General features: G+C 43.9%; 1 protein-coding gene across 1 annotated transcript; it reads right to left on the bottom strand.

Moving 5' to 3' along the window:
* Positions 1–38: 38 nt before the first annotated feature.
* On the bottom strand, positions 39–12897 carry si:ch211-106e7.2 (uncharacterized). The gene is made up of 4 exons (XM_061035056.1): positions 12750–12897; positions 1628–5319; positions 564–620; positions 39–472 (listed from the first exon to the last, which is right to left on the bottom strand). The coding sequence occupies exons 2-4, from the start codon at positions 5271–5273 to the stop codon at positions 360–362; spliced, it is 3816 nt and encodes a 1271-aa protein (XP_060891039.1). The 5' UTR covers positions 5274–5319; positions 12750–12897; the 3' UTR covers positions 39–359.
* Between the last annotated feature and the right edge of the window lie 3732 nt (positions 12898–16629).

The following is a 16629-nucleotide window of genomic DNA, read 5'->3' on the forward strand; positions in this document are numbered from 1 at the left end:
TCCTGTGTTTCATTGACATCATACATCGGACCAACAGCTGTAAAAAAGTATGTTTATTCACACCTGAGGTTATCGAACAGCTGCAAAAAGGCTGCAAACAGAAGAACACGTCTCTGGTCTCTTATCAAAAATATGTTTTACATGCACGTATAAAAATAGAAAGTACAACACTTAGAAAATATAAACAAGAACATTTGTGTGCAGTTCAGTCTGCAAACGTTTAGAGGTCAAAGATAGCACCTTCAGAAATGTCATGTAAACATCTGGTTCAAGTGTTTAAAAATCTCGTTATACTGACGTGTTTCACAGCAAATACAAGTTTCTTCTTGACAAACGAGAACAAAAAGGAAAAGGTGGCGTTACTCCTGCTGCGTCTTCTTGATGTATTTCTTCTGAAAGTCCAAGAAGATGCTGGATGAGTCTTGCCGCAGAGGAAAATACTTCTTGTCCGAGTTTGGATTTTTCCATGACACTGTGAAACGGATGATTCACACCGGTTAGATCAAACTGTACCACCACTGAAAGGATGAAAAAAAGAGATTTGAAATGTATTTATTTTTTACCTTTTTTCTTCATGACAGTTTGGTTCGGATTCTGTTCTTCAACAAGTTCAGTCTCGTCTGTAAAGGAAACAAAAGGAATCATGGTTAATGTAGTACACAAAACACTCACTTAGCAGACGCTGTTATCCAAAGTGACAAACATCAGAGCAAGAACAAAACCAGAGGCAGAGCACAGGCGCTGACAGGAAGTGACCAGAGGCAGAGCACAGGCGCTGACAGGAAGTGACCAGAGGCAGAGCACAGGCGCTGACAGGAAGTGACCAGAGGCAGAGCACAGGCGCTGACAGGAAGTGACCAGAGGCAGAGACTTTATGAAAGGAGGAGCCGTTTTTGTGTCTGTTTTGTAAGCGAGCAGCAGAGTTTTAAATTTGATGCGAGCAGTAACTGGGAGCCAGTGGAGGGAGATGACCAGCTGAGTTACAGGTTGAAGACGAGTCGTGAATGTTAAAACTAATCTAACTGTGTTTATATGAAGTGTGTCGACCAATAACAGACAGAAACATCCCTCAGAAATGATGATTAACAGGAAATACATTTGTTTTTAGTAACGGGTGAAACATTTTTATATTTGGGTCTCTAGAGTCGTCTAGAGTCAGTCGTATCCTTCAGCTGAAATTTACCAAAAAATACATCAGAGGAAACTTCAGTTCAGTCAGACAACTCACGTTTGTATCATTTAAAATATTTATTGCAGCTGAACAGAATATGTGCTTGTCGTCTAGGCTCTGACCTCATCACTCCTCACAGTTTTAATTCACATGCTGAAAGTTGAGGAGTGATAGGATGATATCTTAAACCCCCCAGGGTGTGAAATCAGTGCAGCTTGAGTTGACTGCCTGAACGAGCTCGCAGGGCGTCGCCTCATTTACCCCTTTGATGACTCTGCAAAGATGGTTTGAATTTCTGGTGCCGCCGTCACTAAAGAAATGTCCTTGATTTATTTTGTTGTTCTGGGGGGAGGGGATTACAACAAGCGTAAAATATAACCTGAGCCTCTGGTCAGGCGTGGATACCTAAAGTTCAGAGTAAAAAGTCGGTCAAACTTCTCTTATGTTGTGACTTACTTGGAGCAGGCTCTTCGGGGTTCTCCGTCTCTTGGGCTCCATCTTGGAAGTTGAATGTTTTGGGTAACACGCTGAACACGAGGATGTTTTGATCGTGCAGAGGTTTGACTGAATACTTCCTGTTTTCAGCAGGCTTCTTGTGTGAGGCCACATCCCTCTTCAGCGTCTCCTTCCTTTGTTTGGTCACTTTGGAAAGCAACCTTTTCAGCCTTTTATCGCTCCTCTTTGCAGAAACAACCGGCTCAGACGTCTTGAGTTTCCCCCCCGATGAAGACGAGTAATTACACCTCTGTGTTGTCGACTTGCTTTTGAAGGTTACCTGACTCTGGGGAATACTTTCTCGCCATTTTTCATGAATGCGTAGCTTCAATGAGGGTCCCCCTGCAGGGACGGGTGCACTGACCTTTTCTGGACTGAGGAGCACAGAGAGGAATTTTGGAGCCTTGTTCGTGGAAAAATCAAGCTCGTCATCTTTTGGCGAGCCGAACAGAGTCAACTTTACAGTTCTATAACGTGAGACGAAAGGTTCACCGTCGGCTAAACTTGTCCTATGTTTGGAGACATCCTGAAGAGCAGCATGTGAATCCACAGCGATGAAGCGTTTCTTGGATTTCTTCAAAGGGTGAAAAAGTCTGTCACGATCGTGTCGTCTCTTCCGCTTTCTTACGAGCGTTTCATGTTTTCGACTGAGGTTTAAAGAAGTCCGCTGCGCAGCCACAAATGGTTGTTTGATGGTTTTCAGTGATGACTCCCCCACATCTCCACAGCTCTCTTGCAGGTCTAACATCTGGACTCCACTTTTACAGCTGGAGAGATTCATATCTCCATCCCTCCTGACCACAGCACATCGTGACAGATCCTGTTCTCCATCCACCTGATTGTCCGATTGAACGCCATTGACGGCTCTGAACTCTCTAACTTTCTCCCGAGCTCGTTCAGAATCCTTCTCCGGGTCTTCCGTCTGCTCTGTATTTTCTCCTCCGGAGAGACTGTCGTTTTCATTTCCACTCAGGAGCGTGATGCTCGGCCGGCTGCTGTTCAACATTTCAGTGAGGATATTTGTTTCTTCGTCCCATGAGGTGTCAGTGGTTTCAATCATTTGTGTGTCCATGCTCTCCACAGCTTGGGATGGAGTTTTGTCTGAATTGCCGCCTAGCTTGATCACAAACACTTCATCTTTCTTAAGTTCTGTCACCACTTCCTCCCCAAAAGTCCGGTAAGTGTTTTTATTGGGACTTTGCTCCTTCTGACACTGGCACACCCTCTTGTTCATGTTTGACCCGTTAATGATCAGCATTAACCTTTGGATGCAGCACACCTCTTCTATCGGACCGACTGACATCATCTTCTCCTCTGTGGAGTCACTGGACGTGGCGTTCAGCGCCTTGGCCTCCACCGATCTGTCCTCGACTATCTCCGGCAGAATGTTGGCGTCTCGACCTGCTCGTTCAAAGACTGCTATGGCCTCTTCTAGAGGAAGGACTTCATATTCCAATGAGTGCAAAGGGTTGCTGGCATCATCGGTTGGTGTGGAAGCCTCTTCATCAGTGAAGGCTGAGAATTCAACACCTGAGTCAGCCAGCTCAGGCTCTGTTTGGGACAACTCCTTGTATGGTGAGTCATTTCTCAATTGAGCCGAAAGGTTGAGGATCTCGTCTTCATCCAACTGGACATCACTGTCAAGCGTGTGAGCACGACGTCTCAGAGGCAACGGGAGGCCGAACATTTTATCGATGTCATCGACCTGCTCATTAAGATTCAGCCACGTTGATTTGTAGGGCGGTTCTGTATAAACGTCATCGTGTTGGAGGGTATGGTGGTCCTCCAGTGACTTGAAATGGGCTTTTTTGACTCTTGATGCAATGACGGTGTTCTTTTTTAAATGTTCTTTGCAATATTCTTTTGCCATATCGATTATTGGTCTGTGCAAATCTCTCACATGTGTTAAACACATTTTATGATTGCCACCCCAGAACATTTCTAACACCTGATGCCCCAGATTGAGCAAAGGGGAATTTACGCATTGAGCACTCTGCGCTCTATCGAAATGCTCAATCAACTTTTTTAATGTGTTTAGTGTGCATTCGACAGTCTGGATTGAAGAGAGCGCCACAAAGCTCGCTGGTGCTTCAGGGGTTGCAGGGATTGGAGCAGAGGCAGGTTGCACGTTAGTCACCAGCACTGATCCTGTGTCGTCAATGCAGGACTGTTTTTGAGGCATTCCTTGATGTCCAGTTGAATCATTTGGGTTTTCTGAATTGAGGTGAGACTCTGTAAAATCTTGAGTTTTATTGTTGTTGATATTTGTCTGACGCACACACAAAGATTCATCCATGGTGGCACATTCGGCCTCTTCAGAGCTCGTGTGAGACGAGCAGTGCTTCGTAGCATCGTGCTGGCTCTCCTGTGACAACGGCGGCACAACAGCAACAGCTCTCATGCGACCAGAAGACGATTGAGCGGGGCCATTGATCACCTGAGACACAGCCCTTACAGCTCCACCCTGATTCACGTTGGACACCTGGTTATTTGTAGGGGGAAAGTAATTTGCTGCCATTCCTCCGTTTCTGACTCCATCTCCTGCCGCTCTGCCGTAGAAGACTGAGCTGTGAGGAGGAGCTGAGTCCATGCTTTGATGCGTTACCGTTACCATTGATGTGCGGGGGGTTTCAGGCAGAGAGCGTGCAGAAGTGAGAGGCGAGGATTGGTGGACGTAAGAGGTAGTATCTTCAGCAGGCTGCACATCACGGTTGGACAATATCTGTCTTAGAAAGTGCTTCACACTGTACTGTGAACCTGTGTGATCTGACAAACAACCATCTAATCCAACAGGGACTGATTTACGAAGATCCTCCTCGATTCTTGCAATCCTCATGTGCTCCATCGTTTCAGAAGAGGGATTTAAAGGTGGCTGACTTGTTCTTGATAACCAGGAGTTGTCAAACTGTCTGCCGTCGCTGAGTTGAGTTTTCGGCAGAATAAGCTGACCAAACTTCTCAAACTTCTGCTGAACTGACGGTGAGCTTGTAACACTTTGGTTTCTTGAATACTGAGAGACGACAGAGTGATAATTCGGTGGAGGTGTTGCGCGAGGGCATCCATTCTGAACCCTGATCTGGCTGTGATTGAGGTTATGAGCAGCTGAAGGCAGTGACACGTTGGTCACTTGCTCGTTTGTTAAAGAGGTAATGGTCCTTGTTTGTGCTGACCCTCCATTTGCATTTTGAAAAAAGACATTCTGAATCAAACCACTCGGCGGGTTTGCTGTCACCATGTTGAATGAATTCTGAGGAGAGTTCTGATGAGAAACTAGCTGAGTGGAACCCTGAGATCTATTATTGACCATCACTTGAGGAGCTCTGCTTTGATAGTTTCCATACGACTCTCTCCTGTAGTTCTGGTAAGTTCTCCCTCCAGATGTTTGCCACGAGGACGCTGCCTGATTATGAGCAGTTAACGCCTGCCAGTTTGTTCTCCATCTTTGAGAATCTTGCGGTACGGGGACTCCTGTGTTAGATGTCTGGTACTGATGTGATCTGTTCACCGTCTGCTGATTCCTCATCGTCTCCTGTAAACACTGAGTGGCAGCTTGTGAGGACTGTAAGGCTGGTTCAACCTGTTGGTACATCCAGGTACGAGAATCCATCGTTGTGGTCCGTTAAGCTGAGAAGCCCGTCCAAGTGGCAACGCGTCTAAAAGAGACAAGGATCAATACAAACATATTAACAGTTGTAAACAAGTATTTTTTGTAAAGGCACCAAGGTTTTTCACTATTAAGAGCCTGACAGATACATTTGTCAGCTGATAATATCTGCCAATATTAGCATATCCAGTGACTATCGGTATCGCAGCTATGCACCGATAGATTTATTCACCAGTCAAATAGCATTTCATTTGAGTTGCATTGTATTACACTAGCAGCTCTCTGTCACCAGCAGAGGGCGCCTGATGGATTACAACAAGTATCATCACTCTGCAGAGTGTGAAGCGGTGATGCACGTTCATGCTCAGTTACTTCCCAGTCGAGTGACCATCTTGTCTTCATTATAAATCTCTTCCACAAGTGTTTGAAAACTGTATTTGAGGGATCAACGCATAAATGTGAATATCTATATCTGTCTCTGCAGGTCGCACATAGATCTAAGAAAGATATCCACCGATATATATTTATTTTCTCCCCAAAATAGGTATCGGCCCCAGGAATCCATATCGGCCGGGGCCTAGTCACGATACCAGATTTTCAAACGATGAAAAAATATCTAATTAAAACCACAAGCGGTGATGAAGGGCCCTCTCACCCCGGTGCATGTCGGGGTGTGTCGCGACCGCGGGAGTGCAGCAGCAGCGGAACGTGGCTAAGCAGCAGGCCGTGCAGTTCAATTCATGAAAAAATGGTAATACTGGCATGTTGAAATAGGCAAAGTAATGAATATCACATAAAATGTTTACGTAGAGCAGTTCAGGCTGGCACTGTCATGATACCTGTAAAATTTAGAGCAAATTGAGCATTGTGTAGTACTTAGTCCTTGCAGTAGGAGGCGCTATGGTTAAAGTTGACTATTGTTATGTCAATGTGTTCAGAGGCCAACCCTGATCATACATGTTTAATTTGAAGTAGATGGTGAATGATGCATCCATATGGCGAGAGCGTTAGACATAGGTGTGTGAGCTTGAAAGTGTTGTATGGCCAGGGTGTTAGCATGGTCCACACCAATTTTGAGTGGGAAATTAGCTACCTTGTAGCAATGGCTAATGCTAATTGAGAAGCAGTAACTTCCTGTTGTCAACTGGTGGCGCTGTGACTAAGAAAAAAATGTAAATCATGGATGTGTTCAGGGCGGGCCCCGTATCATGTATGAGACATTTTAATATGATTGAACACTGCATGGCAGAGATATAACCATTTACTTTTTGGCAAGTTGCCAAAATGCACATCAAACTTTGAACGCACATTACGGCCACGCCCTTTGACGAAATAACGTGCAGAGCACAACGGGATGTGTTGAACATGTCTAGAACACACTGAGTTTGTGTCAAACGGATGAACGCTTTCGGACTAGCTTTATTTTTCGCTTCTGCCAATCCTTAATTTTATACATCTGTTTATGTATTTCAGTTTTACTTAAACTGTATTTCTGTTTTCTTTTTTCAAAAACAACATTTCATCCATATTTCAACACAATATGCACAGAAAACACAAACTTATACTTGTCTTATATTACATGCAAAAGTTCTCAAAACTACAAAATTAACTTTCTGTATGTTATTATTCTTTTCACAAATCTAAAATAATTTGGTTCTGCTACTTAAGAGCTTCTTATCAATGCAAAACAGTTGCAAACAGGTTCATACAGGAGGAGATCAATCCCCGCTTAGCATTATGCTAACAAATAACATGGGATATCCCATAGAGAAACGGCGAAGCTAGCAGAGTTAACGGTACACTTTTTACATGAATATAAGTACAAAATATGAAAACGAACAGTCTTCATGAACTCACGGTTACTTTAAGAGATATGCAGGAGCTTTACAAAACTAGCAAAAGAGCATGGGAGCTAGGGACAACCCATGACAGACATACAGTGGTGCCCATATGTGAACGTGGCGATGACCTAAGCTAGCGCTCATGAGCATCATAGCTTAAGTACCTTAAAACCTTCAAAACAAATTTAAAACACATCCTGACACACACTAAAGGATGGCGTTACCTTCCGCATGCTATAGAAGAATATATAGACCACATGTACCTATGTGATTTGTGACATTTACTAACCTGTTAATAACAGGGAAATAATAGCAACAAGTAGGCCTAGTGTGTTTCCTTTCCTGCTACCGAGCACACTAAGCTGTCTCACTTGGAGGTTACGCCTCCTTGTGAAACAAATTGGAACCACACTCTAAATTTAAATATTTCAATCATGGATAGTCCCCACAAGATGGCAGCATTGCCTTAATTTTAGACGGGCTCTGTATCTTGCATGAGAAATTTTAAACTACCTTGACTTGAGAGCGTTATTAACCCCTCTTCCTGACATGATAACATGTCATGTTTGGTACCAATGGATGCAGTATATCATGCAGTTTCATTTGATACCTGTATATCCCCTCTAGCTTTAAAATCGCGACGCCGTCCGAAAAATAGTAACATGTGAAATTTCAATCAGATCAGACAAAGTATATAGGATGTAGTACTTAGTCCTTACATTAGGGGGCTCTATGGTTGAAGTTGACTATTGTTATGTCAACAATGTCAAAGTAAATGATTGTTATGTCAATGTGTTCAGAGGCCAACCCTGATCATACATGTGAAATTTGAAGCAGATCAGATAAAGTATCTGAGATGCAGTGCAGCCCCTTTCCAGTAGGGGGCGCTATGTTAATGGAATAATTGTATTAGGTTAGATTTGATCAGGCCAGTACTGACATCGTTCATGTGAAATTTGGAGCAAATCTGACATTGTATATGGGAGGTAGTACTTACTCCTTGCAGTAGGGGGCGCTATGGTTAAACTTTATTATTATTGTTTTGTGTCACTGTGTTCAGAGGCCAACCCTGATCATACCTGTGTAATTTCAAGAAGATCAGACAAAGTATATAAGAGTTACAGCCACTTCCTGTTTGATGGCGATGTGATTTGTGGACTTTTGGGCGTGGGTTGAAGAGGCTTTTTTGTAGGTTTTGTCATGTTGGAAATGCATAGTAAAATTCAGAATTGTCCTACGCACTTGTCAGTGCTTTGGGCCCTAATAAAAATAAAACAATATCACTTATTTTAACACCATCTAGACTGAACTGTACCGTGCTGAAGCACACCTCTTCAAAGCGTGCCAGGGTCGAGGGAGTGTACCGTGCTTAAGAGGATCGGAGCACTCACACTGGTCAAATGAACTGGACTTTGAGGGTTGAAGCGTGCTTGTGCACGGTACGGGTCGCGTCTTGTGAGTGCACCGTTAGAAGGAGGACATACTGGCTGCTGCATTGTTGTCAGAGAAGCCAGCACTTCAACATGTTTCCTTAATGATCAGATAGTAAGATACCTTTATCATCTCACTCTCTACACATCTCACTGACTGGACCTTTAATACTTAACCAATACAGATCAAATAAATCTATGTATTACAGATAAGGTTTGCTTTCAGTCCAGATGAACAACAGCCTTCTGAACTCATCGTCTGGGTTTAGGTAGTGAGTAGATGTTGGGTACGTCCTCTTCCTTTATTCTTTGTATCATTCAGTGCTTTGATATTTGAATCTACTCGACACCAGATGTGAAGCTTATCCAGGTAAGCATGATGACCCCCGCCCCCACACTACTGGACATCAAAGCTGAGCAATAAATAAAGGTGTAAGTTCTCGTCCTCCTAGCAATGACTACTCAGGGCGCGGTCACACTAAAGAGGCCAGTTAACCTCAGTACTAATGGGGGAGGGGCCAAAGAAAGAGAAAGCTGTTTTTGTCTGTATGTGACGCTCCAACAAGATAAAACTTTACGTTCACTGAAGGAAACGCTGCAAAGGCTGGGCTCAGACCATGTACCGGGGAAATATCAAAACATAATGTGTGCAATAAAAAATAGAAATTAAATGATTATTACAGCAACAGCCTGTAACTCCTCCTCCTTCAGTCGTTTTAAAGGACAGCTAATAGAACAATAACCTCCAGAAGGGAGAATGGCGTCTCTCTCTCGTGTCCACAGAGCCTGGCCTGTTTTCAGCACTATGTAACTTTGGCAGCGGGTCGAGGTCATCTGGTGAGAAGTGTGTACGTACACAAGGAGCAACACAGGTCTCAGATATAAATACTACCAGGTGTTGTTTTGCACAGTCTAAGGGGAGCAGCACCAACCTTTGTCCCAAATATGTTAGACACTACACACACACACACACAGTCACACACACACACACACACAGTCACACACACACACACACACACAGTCACACACACACAGTCACACACACACAGTCACACACACACAGTCACACACACACACACAGTCACACACACACACACAGTCACACACACACACACACACACACACAGTCACACGCAGTCACACACACACGCAGTCACACACACACACACACACACAGTCACACACACACAGTCACACACACACAGTCACACACACAGTCACACACACACACACAGTCACACACACACACACACACACACACAGTCACACGCAGTCACACACACACACGCAGTCACACACACACACACACACAGTCACACACACACACACACACACACAGTCACACACAGTCACACACAGTCACACACAGTCACACACAGTCACACACACACACACAGTCACACACACACGCAGTCACACACACACGCAGTCACACACACACACACACACAGTCACACACACACACAGTCACACACACACAGTCACACACACACACACACACAGTCACACATACAGTCACACACACACAGTCACACACACGCAGTCACACACACACACGGTCACACACACACACACACTCACACTCACACGCAGTCACACACACACACACACACAGAGTCTCACACACCACACTCACACTCACAATAATGCACGCAGTCACACACACACACACACTGAGTCTCACACACACACACACACACACACACACACACAGACACACACACACAGAGACACACACACACACACACACACACACAGACACACACACACACACACACACACACACAGACACACACACACACACACACACACACAGACACACACTGAGTCTCACACACACACACACTGAGTCTCACACACACACACACAGAGACACACACACACACAGACACACAGACACACACACACACACACACACACACACACAGAGACACACACACACACACACACACACACACACACAGAGACACACACACACACACTGAGTCTCACACACACAAATCTGTAATGTAAGAACAAAAGATATCAAATGAACTTTGTCACTAGTATGAATTGAGTTGTAGATATCAAGAACGTCAAAAGGTCATTATAGATATGTTGATGTATAAGTGGAATTACAGATATCTGTGATCATGTCGAAAAGCAATTATTCATATCTACGAATGCTATTACCACGATATTTAAAGTTAAAAGGGCTTGCCATAGTCAGAGCTGCACGATCAGAGCTGAACGATCAGAGCTGAACGATCAGAGCTGCTCGATCAGAGCTGCACGATCAGAGCTGCACGATCAGAGCTGAACGATCAGAGCTGCTCGATCAGAGCTGCACGATCAGAGCTGCTCGATCAGAGCTGCACGATCAGAGCTGCACGTTCAGAGCTGCACGATCAGAGCTGAACGATCAGAGCTGCTCGATCAGAGCTGCTCGATCAGAGCTGCACGTTCAGAGCTGCTCGATCAGAGCTGCACGTTCAGAGCTGCTCGATCAGAGCTGCACGATCAGAGCTGCACGATCAGAGCTGCACGTTCAGAGCTGCTCGATCAGAGCTGCTCGATCAGAGCTGAACGATCAGAGCTGAACGATCAGAGCTTGTTAGGTGGGGTTGTTTCTGCTGTATAAATCGTGAAACAGACTGTAGATTATAACACCATTTAATCGGCCGAGGTCAGACAACATCACTAAACACGCATGCTTAAAAATCACTGACAAAGTAACAGTGTTCACAGTGCTGCTTATATTCTGTTAAAAGGTGCAACCCACAAATGTCTTTCTATTTGGGTACATCACTATAAACCAATAAAGATGACATGACACTGATTTGTATACGTAACAGATGTAGACTCTTTGTCTAGCAAACAGTTGTTGACAACATATGGTTGGCTCTTACACAAATAAAGATCTGCTACAAGATGGACATGGTAGACAGACTTGAATAATACATTTCACAAGATGAATGAATTTCATGAAAATTCGTACTAACAGAGCTGCACGATCAGAGCTGCACGATCAACTGTGAGATCCGCAGTATGCCAAAAATACCAGGATGTCATACTGATTCGGGAAAATTGTACGGTATGCATCGGACCAGTCTACCTCGCGTACTGTTTCCCACAATGCAAAGTGTCAGGTCAGAGATCAAAATGCCAGAGCGCAGCTGTTTGAACGCATCTGTGGCGGTGACTAAATATCTTGCCACATTATGAACCAATAACAAATATGACATGTTCATATATTTATATGTCTTACCACCTTAGGATTTTCCTGCTTTGTAGACTGTACAGTGCATGTGCCACAGCTGGACAAGCAGCTGCAATTACAGAGAGCTTGGCTTGCTCTATTACTACATATTATTCACAGCTGAGTAAAACCAGTTTAACCTGCCAAGCATACTGCAAAATAACCGACGACTGGCTGTCATACTACATACTACTATCTAAATCAGTAAACAGTATACTACATACTAAAATTTATGTGGATTTCCGTTGTTGATGATATGTTGGATGATGAAGAAATTTGCCGTTGAGACTGACTTGCTTTCAAACAAAATTGTTTATTAACAAGATACAGAATCACTGAACACGTCTGCTCAGGAGAGACAAGAAGCCAATAATGATCTCTCCTGAACATACACTGAGAATGCTATTCATACACAATGTCACAGGACACATGACGACATCTGTTTGTTTTCAGGACAACCCCTCTTACTTCAACTGCAGGGGTTTCTGTCTTAGTCATATGTATGTCATAAACTCAAAGGACAACACAGGTCACAGGTACAATCTCCTGTCCAGATGTCCCTGGGCGACTCTCTGGACATAAGGGTCCATTTGTTCACATTCCACTGTGGGGGATCCTAGCTTAGATTTAGACATTTCCTGACAACTCATCACTCATCCAGCCAACAACACCTCTCAACAACCATTCCACTGAAGGAAACCCCTTCAACAGATGTGTGCAGCATACACCCAAATATCACTATAATATCTCTGTCCTAGATATTTAAGACACCTCACTATCTAAATCAGTGAACAGTATACTACAGCCTGATTTAGATAGTAGTCTGTAGTAGGCGGTTTCGAGCTGCTCAGGACTAAAGGCTCTCTGCACAAACGTGTTTCCGTCCTGCGTTACGACCGGAAAGCCCCACACAGCTGTAACGTACAGATCTGACGTTAGTCACGTTACCTGCGCACGTTCAATAACTGACCTTAAATCCAGCGTCACGCGAAGCACCTGGAGTGTCCTCCTGATCAAAGTTCATCCATGCTTCTTCCTCTTTAGATTTTAATCCTCGCAGTCAGGGAGGGGCTCCTCTCTGCAGCTCAACTTCACCCGGACTGACTGACTCCTCTTCCTCCTCCTCCTCCTCCCCGCCTCTGTCTGCGTGACGTCATCTGCAGGAGGAGGAGGAGCCCTGCGGGGGAAAACTTTTATTTTTTAAAGATAGATATCTGTTAGAAGTGAGACACAACGTTTATCTCACTAAGAGGAGGAGTTGATGTATACATCCAAAATCATATTCCAGTTGTTATTCAAGTGTCTGAAATGTCTGAAATTCCTGGGACATAGGTTAACTCCTGAGGGACGTGGAGACCACATCTGGACAAGAGATTGTATCTGTGACCTGTGTTGTCCTTTGAGTTTATGACATACATAAATCTAAGACAGAAACCCCTGCAGCTGTATAGAGAGGGATGGTCCTGAAAACAAACAGATGTCCCCACATCCTGTGGTGTGTGTCCATAAATACCAGAGTTTCTGTGTGTTCGAGAGAGATCACTTTTGGCTTTGGGTCTCTCCCAGGTCGAATCATGGCGAGCCTGGAGATTCTGTATCTTGTTAATAAATAATCCTTTTTGAAAGCAAGTCAGTCTCAACTAATTTCTTCATCATCAAACATATCAACAACAAGGGAATCCACAATGATTGTCAATAATTGCAAGCAATTGTGAGATCTTGGTCAGCATGGGTCAGCCATGTGTGTTGTGTTTCTGTGTTGTCTGACCATGGCTGAATTTAATCTAAGATGATCCACAGTCTGTTTCCGTTTTCATCATTGTCCATCTACTACAGAAATAACCCCCACCTAACAGTCACTGACCATGTTACAGTTTTTTCCAATTGCTAACACTCTAAAATGACATGCATAGCACAATTATTTAAACTGACACACAGAGAGCAAAACCTCTTCTCAAGTCTCCAAAAGTCTAAACACATTTTCTGCTTTACACACATTTAGCAATTCAAAATGGCACTTTTTAAATGCACTGAACACGGTTCTCTGCATAAGACACAACAATCTGACATAAAGTCACATGTTTGCCATTTCAAAACACTGCCATTCAAAATGACACTACATGAGCTAATTGGCCAAACACCTCAATGGTTAATTGTTATCACTTCAATCAGGAAGTAAGCACTATGAAGCACTTTTTTTTTACAACAATGGAAGAGGTTGCAGAGAGAGAAGAGGAAGAGGGAGGGTGAGAATGAGAGGGGGAGGAAGAGAGAGAGGTAGGGGTAGAGCTGGTAGAGGAAGAGTGAGAGGTTGGGGTAGAGCTGGTAGAGGAAGAGAGAGAGGTAGGGGTAGAGCTGGTAGAGGAAGAGAGAGAGGTAGGGGTAGAGCTGGTAGAGGAAGAGAGAGAGGTAGGGGTAGAGCTGGTAGAGGAAGAGTGAGAGGTAGGGGTAGAGCTGGTAGAGGAAGAGTGAGAGGTAGGGGTAGAGCTGGTAGAGGAAGAGAGAGAGGTAGGGGTAGAGCTGGTAGAGGAAGAGAGAGAGGTAGGGGTAGAGCTGGTAGAGGAAGAGTGAGAGGTAGGGGTAGAGCTGGTAGAGGAAGAGAGAGAGGTTGGGGTAGAGCTGGTAGAGGAAGAGAGAGAGGTAGGGGTAGAGCTGGTAGAGGAAGAGAGAGAGGTAGGGGTAGAGCTGGTAGAGGAAGAGAGAGAGGTAGGGGTAGAGCTGGTAGAGGAAGAGAGAGAGGTTGGGGTAGAGCTGGTAGAGGAAGAGAGAGAGGTAGGGGTAGAGATGGTAGAGGAAGAGTGAGAGGTAGGGGTAGAGCTGGTAGAGGAAGAGAGAGAGGTAGGGGTAGAGCTGGTAGAGGAAGAGTGAGAGGTAGGGGTAGAGCTGGTAGAGGAAGAGTGAGAGGTAGGGGTAGAGCTGGTAGAGGAAGAGAGAGAGGTAGGGGTAGAGCTGGTAGAGGAAGAGAGAGAGGTAGGGGTAGAGCTGGTAGAGGAAGAGTGAGAGGTAGGGGTAGAGCTGGTAGAGGAAGAGAGAGAGGTAGGGGTAGAGCTGGTAGAGGAGTTCATGGCCAAAGAAGAAAACAACTTTCAAATGAAATCAGAGCAACCTTAGTTGATCATGTCATCAACCATGGGCTGACAATGTGAGAGGCTGGACAGAGAGTGCAGCCCAACTTGAGCCGTTTTACTGTACTGGTATATGTTGCACTGACTTGTTTGGTGAAAAATAAAATGCTATATGTAGTTTTGGTTGCAGTGCTTCATTTTGCAGGATATATTTAGGTATTTTGCAGTTTGGGTGTGTGGTTTTGTGAATTGTGTTAAGTATTTTGATGAAACCAGCCTAGTTTGAAAAAGTGTGTTTTAGCAATTGGAAAAAACTGTAACAGCACGGGTTGTGTTAGGCCACCATGTGCAAACAGCTTGTATCTGAGTGAACTGTGTGATATGACTGAAAATGTGAAATATATCTTATGGGAGACTTGAATATTTATAAACTGGATGTCACAAGACTGTCCGCTAAAGGCGAAACTTCCTTACTGATGCACTAAGTCGTTAATCAACACAAGTTTATGAAGATGAACAGATTTGGTAAGAGAACAGCGATGTGCATAGACCAGATCTTCTGTGGAGAGGTGTTCCAGTGGAATACCTGTTCCCATAGTGATCATAACATTATAGCTATATAGAAAGAAAAGGTCCCTAAAGGGAAATCCAAAATAATCCAGAAAAGTTAATTTTTTTCATGAAGGGGTTCTTGTTCAATTTATATCATGATTTAATTAATCACAATGAAAAAAATAACCCTTTAATAATGCCAGTTTCGATCATAACCACTAACCGCTTTTTTGAAAAAGACTGTTAACTACAAGATTTGTACCAAAGACTCCCCCCCACCCCTTTAAATTAAAGTGAAACAATATTTTATTTCCCTTTTCTCTGCAGCAAACCACAATAAGATTGTGTGTGTGTGTGTGTGTGTGTGTGTGTGTTAGTGTGTGTGTGTTAGTGTGTGTGTGTGTGTGTGTGTGTGTGTGTGTGTGTGTGTGTGTGTGTGTGTTAGTGTGTGTGTGTTAGTGTGTGTGTGTGTGTGTGTGTGTGTGTGTGTGTGTGTGTGTGTGTGTGTGTGTGTGTGTGTGTCATCAGATAATTGGGCTGCAAATCCATACCCCCTCTATGTATCTCCTCTCATACACACTCTTTATGGCACCTGTCTCCTCCACATATTTAAAAAAAATTGGGGAAAGAATATTGATCTTTTAATCATTTTATTGCAGTTTAAAGTTCAAGCTACAAATCTTGTAGTTAACAGTCCCAAAGTAACAAAAACATCGCACACAGTCAAAATACAGTGGATATGGATGAAACTCAAAAATTCCAAATTTCATTGAGAAACACACTTTCCTTACCAATTTCATGGCGAGGGAACAATCACAGCCAAAATTACCTCAAATAAAGCACCTGACAACTACACACATGTCCTTCACAGGGCGTAACGGTTAAAGCGTTTGGGGACATATTTCACCCTGCAGCAGACAAACACGAGCCGATTAAAAAAGAGCAGACTGGGTTGATATGATGATGAGCTGAAGAGCATAATGGTCGACTGAGATGTGGCAAAAACATATTGCAAGCAAAACAGGGAGATGGGCTAATTGGGAAACCATGCTGTAAACTGGGAAACGTAGTTACTGAAAAGGAAAAAGTTATCTTTTAAACATTAAATAAATGAGTGTTCATTTTTGAGGGAAAAAACTGGGGCCTTCACAGGCCTAGACTGTGCCGGGCTTGGAAAGGGATAGGGGGAGAGATGGGATAAGATGCAGGAAGAGGGATAGAGAGCAAGGGGGT

The sequence above is a fragment of the Labrus mixtus genome, chromosome 4 (assembly GCF_963584025.1).
Source record: "Labrus mixtus chromosome 4, fLabMix1.1, whole genome shotgun sequence".
In the NCBI taxonomy this organism is placed as follows: Eukaryota; Metazoa; Chordata; class Actinopteri; order Labriformes; family Labridae; genus Labrus; species Labrus mixtus.

What these genes read in the sequence shown, in the direction of transcription:
- si:ch211-106e7.2 (XM_061035056.1), bottom strand. Translation starts at nt 5,273, where the DNA reads ATGGATTCTCGTACCTGGATGTACCAACAGGTTGAACCAGCCTTACAG. An exon ending in CCCCGAAGAGCCTGCTCCAA is followed by an intron (nt 621 to 1,627) that starts GTAAGTCACAAC and finishes TTTCCTTTACAG; the next exon opens with ACGAGACTGAACTTGTTGAA. An exon ending in AACTGTCATGAAGAAAAAAG is followed by an intron (nt 473 to 563) that starts GTAAAAAATAAA and finishes TCCGTTTCACAG; the next exon opens with TGTCATGGAAAAATCCAAAC.